We start from the raw sequence: 5,247 nt of genomic DNA, 5'->3' as shown, positions 1-5,247 counted from the left end.
TAAATCTTCTTATACAGATATTTTTCAGATAATATCATACAACACATAAAAAAAACCCAACTTTTAAGACCATATTTTTGTTTAAATTTCACATCCACAATTAAACAAATACATATGCAAATGGAAATTGTTTGTTAACACAAGAAAAGCATGAAACACCATAAATTCATGAAAAGGGGTTCCACACCAAACCCTACTCCTTTACACGTGTCACTTCACCAATGGTTCCTAGTGGGCCCCACATAACCCTACAATATAAGAACACTTCTTCATCGTCTAGGGTTTTCATCAACACTCCATCACCATCATTTCTTACAGACTTTTCAAAGCACCATTAAAAAACCCTAATCCAAGCTTTCATGGAAAGCACAGATTCATCGACATGCTCTCAATACCCTAATCTCCCACCTGGGTTTCGGTTTCATCCGACGGACGAAGAACTCGTCGTTTATTACTTGAAAAAGAAAGCTTCTTCGATCCCTTTGCCCGTTGCGATTATAGCGGAAGTTGATCTTTATAAGTTCGATCCATGGGAGCTTCCAAGTAATCGTTTAGAACAAATCTTGATCGACCAACTGTAAATCTTTTAATTACGAATATAATTTGACTCGTTTTCTTTCGTTTTTTTTGGATTGATTAGGTAAAGCTACGTTTGGCGATCAAGAATGGTATTTCTTTAGTCCACGAGATAGAAAATACCCGAATGGAACGAGACCAAACCGTGCAGCGACTTCGGGGTATTGGAAAGCTACAGGAACGGATAAGCCGATATTATCGTCAAGAGGAGATCAAAAGGTTGGTGTTAAAAAGGCGTTGGTTTTTTATGGCGGAAAGCCTCCGAAAGGGATTAAAACGAATTGGATCATGCATGAATATCGGCTTGTTGATAACGCTTCTTTTAAGTCTCCGATCGTCAATTTAGCAAACCGAAAGGGATCTTTACGGGTGCGTTTTATTTCATTTATTTGTATGTTTTATTTCAAGAACATACAAAAGTATTACGATTATCATTTGGTGCAGAATGATTAAGAGACTCAGTATGATTTAATGTCTTATAAAAAAGTATCATTTTACAATTATACCTTTCTATATAAAAGTATTACTGTAATTTTTTTTTAAAATATAATATTTATATACGACAAATGCAACAAATAAACTCACACATCCTTCTCACATTTGGTGAGGTTTGAACCTCTGACTTTCTAAGAAGCCAAGAAGGCAAGGACTACGATACTGCTAGGCCAAAAGCCATTTAGTAGTATTATGATAAGTTGGTATGATGCTTTTGGGCGTCCTATCATCCTATTTAGACTTATTTGGTGTCCTCTAAAACTGATTTTGTTGTAGTTAGTATTTCGTTATTCATTTTCTTTTATAATTTCACCGCGTTTTGATTAATTAATGTAGCTCGACGAATGGGTTCTATGTCGTATCTACAAGAAGAACAACGGGAGTAGACCGACAGAACGAGATACAACAGATCACCACGATTACATAGAAAACATGATGGCCGCTAATTCTTCAAAGGCGACAAACCCGAGCGGATCATTAATCGATCATCAAGAAACGTCGTCGTTCTTCGAAATCTTGAACAACGAAGATGGATCAAGAATCCAACAAACCAACGACTCCATAATATCGAAGCTGGCTTCTTCAAGTTCTTCATTGAAATCCATGGTTTTTAACCCTAAGAAACGTTCGTTTCCAACAACTCATTACTGGAATCTTGATTCCACTGAGAAAAGGTTCAATTCCGAAGATGAGATGAATGGAATGATGGATGGAAGTGGTTCATTCGTGTCTTTGTTGAATCCGATTCAGCAAGCTGGGATTGGTGGATTCCATCCAAATACAGTATTGGGTTCAATTGGTGATTCTGCTTTTGGTTATCAACTTTCATCGGGGAATTGGAATACTTGATCATAATTAGTTACGGTTTTGATTTTATTTTTTTGGTTGGATAATTAAGGGGTTAATAATACATGATATACATAGTCTCTTTAGAGAAAAAATATTACCATATATACTTTTATATATATATAGTGTATATATATATATAGAGAGAGAGAGAGGGTGAGTTATTATGCAACTCTTTACATTTGTACAATCAGTACAACTCAATCTCAACCGTTCATTTAATTTGATGAATATATGATTTCATAGAAGTTCTGATTGTTTTCTAATATAAAGTATTGATCATAATTAATGAACTTTAGTAATCTTCAATAAATATTCAAATTATAATGAATGAACTATTATTATTTTTATAAATATCTCAATTGATCGGGTTGCATTGGTTGTACAAATGTGATGAGTTGCATTTGAAACATTATCTCTCTCTCTCTCTCTCTCTCTCTCTCTCTCTATATATATATATATATATGAATTGTGTAAAATAACCAATCATAATTTTTTATTTTTTTGTAATAAAGAGGGTTAAGATAAGAAGCGTAAGAATGGATCTCTACACTTGGATGCACATTAGAATAAGATGTACCAGATCAATCCTCGTATCAAGCGCGATTCGTAGGTGGGTTTGAGATTAAAAGTGATCAAGGATCCAGATCTCTTCTGCTTCTCACATGATCTTTAGTCATATAAGGAATAGTTCAAACGAAAACACATTCATTTTATTAAAACACGAGAACATTTTTTTATTATAGTTAACCACATATGATACATATATGTGATACTAAATTAGAAACTCGAACGACTTTTGGCACGACCTAAGTCACGGGCCAAGTCGGTCACAGACTATAGCTCGCATCACATGTATTCCCACATTAGATAAGAGAGTTCTTGATGTGATACTATCATCTATCACATGTAGTATTAAATCAGAGACGCAGACGACCTTTGATGCGACATAGATAGTGGGAAGTCGTATGCACACCACCACGTCCCTCACATGTATATCATATGTGATAAGGGTGTTCTTACGTTCTTGTAAAACGGATGTTTCTCATTTAAACCTCCACACATACACACACACATAGGGTCAAGTTCAGGGGAAACCATAAAAAAATAAAAAAAACTGAGGAACCCCCTGATAATAATTCATTTGGACGTTATGCATATGCATATACAAGTATTTGTAAGGAATTTGTCTGGTATGCACATGTGTATAACATGTATATGTGCATAGAAACCAAGAAACCATTTCAATTACTTGAATGATTATAGATGAATGATTCAAGAAACCACGGTATGCACATATGCATATCATACAAATGAAAGATTACTAGAGTGTTACTCAGTTTTTCATTTTTTGGGTGGTTTTCCCCTAAACCTGCTCCTCTCTACACACACATATATATAATGAGATAATGAAATGAGAACCTTAAAAATGTTGGCTACTATGAGAATCAGTCAAACATATATGAATTGATAGTGTTAAACATGCATATTTTGTTTAGTTTCACATTGTGAAATAATATACATGTAAAAATGATACATATATATATAAGTTTTACAATATGAAAAATAATACATCATACATGTGAATTTCACCGGGCCTTTATATTTTTGAGTTTCTTATATGATTGTGTTATGCCCTGTGTATGTATATATGTGTATATACTTGTATATGTAGTATGATATCCAAATAAGAAGACTAAATATCAAAAAAATGAAATATTCATATGTGAATCATTGAAAAAAATTCATTTTTCAATTGAAATTATAGATTATTCAAATGAGTTCACATATACATCATCAAATGATTTTTTTTTAATAATTCACATATAAATATTCCTTTCTTATATATCTTTTCACGATATTCATTTTTCTTATTTGAACCGACACCTCATATATATATATATATATATATATATATATATATATATATATATAAAACTTATGGTGATGGTGTAGACTTAATTTGAGAGGTTGCTTCTAAAGATAGCATTCTTCTTTTTAAATATTATTAGCATTTATAGGAATAATGTTGCAATGACCACCAAATATAAATTTCATGGTATTATTTATTTAGTTTTTATTCATTTAATTATTGTTTAATTAAAAGTCAAATTAGAGGTTGGTGAATCAACCCACAATTAAATTAACTTATTAACTTAATTAAGGCATGGAAATATCCAATCTAATTTTCTAATTTTTAATTTTAATTAAGGGGTGACATAAGATTATATTCTCCTGTCAATTTTTAATAATATTTTAATATCATATATATATCTATATATATTTTAATATAATTTTTAATAATATTTTTAATTTTCTAATTTTTCTTATTTGAACCGACACCTCATTCAATGAATCATAATTTTTCATTTTGTTCATTTTTTTTTTGTAATTATGATAGGTTGATTAACCATTTTTATTGTGGAGGGTGTTAATCATGGATATTATATCTTCATTATTTTAATTTTAGAGAAATAAATAAAACAGTTTAATTAAAATTTCATTAAATATTATATGAAACAATTTCATAACCATATATGAAACAAATTCATCAAAAAAGTATTATATGAAACAATTTCACAAGATTAAACAATTTCATGAAAAAATTTCATAAGATTAAACAATGGAATCAACGTATGAGGGTGGTTTGTACGGTTTTTACAAATGAAGGTGGTTTTCATTTGATCACTCATCTCTCTCTCTCTATATATATATACATATATATATATGTAATCCAAAATGATATATTCAACTATCTACAATATTTTTACAGGGAAAATTACATAAAAAGGTTATGTACTTTAATGTGATTCCTATTTCGGGTAACGTATTTTCAAAACTTTTATTTTGGTATCTAAGATGTAAAGTTTTAAACATTTAAGTACCCAGATAACTGGTTGAAACTTTAACCGGTTACCATGATGATGTGGCGAGTGATATGGTATCCAACTCAATATTATTTGCTGAATCATTAACCGAATACCACATCACTCGCCACATCAGCATGGTAACAGGTTAATGCTTCAACTAGTTACCTGAGTACTTAAATGTCTAAACATCATAATAGGATACCTTATAAGACTCAAGTTTATGGGATCAAACTATAAAGTATCATATTTAAAAGTGTTTTAATATGTTTATATGACGCTTTTGAGCGTTTAACAAGTTTTTTTTGGAATGCTTTTAAAATAAAGTGTCGTGCCTGAAGCTTCGATTTGGAGGGTTGGGCTGGAGCTCCATACCAAAATATTCCATACTTTCGTGCATAAATTAACTATTTTATAAGACACTTTTGAGAAGTATATATATATATATATATATATATATATA

General features: G+C 30.8%; 1 protein-coding gene across 1 annotated transcript; it reads left to right on the top strand.

The window, feature by feature from the left end:
* The first annotated feature begins 359 nt into the window (after positions 1-359).
* Positions 360-1,959, top strand: LOC112526601 (NAC transcription factor 25-like). The gene is made up of 3 exons (XM_025136952.1): positions 360-543; positions 641-945; positions 1,408-1,959. The coding sequence occupies exons 1-3, from the start codon at positions 360-362 to the stop codon at positions 1,918-1,920; spliced, it is 1,002 nt and encodes a 333-aa protein (XP_024992720.1). The 3' UTR covers positions 1,921-1,959.
* Positions 1,960-5,247: the final 3,288 nt, after the last annotated feature.

The sequence above is a fragment of the Cynara cardunculus genome, assembly GCF_001531365.2.
Source record: "Cynara cardunculus var. scolymus isolate 2C chromosome LG 14, CcrdV1, whole genome shotgun sequence".
In the NCBI taxonomy this organism is placed as follows: domain Eukaryota; kingdom Viridiplantae; phylum Streptophyta; class Magnoliopsida; order Asterales; family Asteraceae; genus Cynara; species Cynara cardunculus.
The sequence above is the reverse complement of the archived record's forward strand: the minus strand, read 5'-3'. Positions and strand labels throughout refer to the sequence as shown.

Bases quoted from the DNA above. Each gene is read 5' to 3' on its own strand.
- LOC112526601 (XM_025136952.1), top strand. From the start codon at position 360: ATGGAAAGCACAGATTCATCGACATGCTCTCAATACCCTAATCTCCCA. The intron at 544-640 runs GTAATCGTTTAG...TGGATTGATTAG, and splicing joins CGATCCATGGGAGCTTCCAA to GTAAAGCTACGTTTGGCGAT. The intron at 946-1,407 runs GTGCGTTTTATT...TAATTAATGTAG, and splicing joins ACCGAAAGGGATCTTTACGG to CTCGACGAATGGGTTCTATG.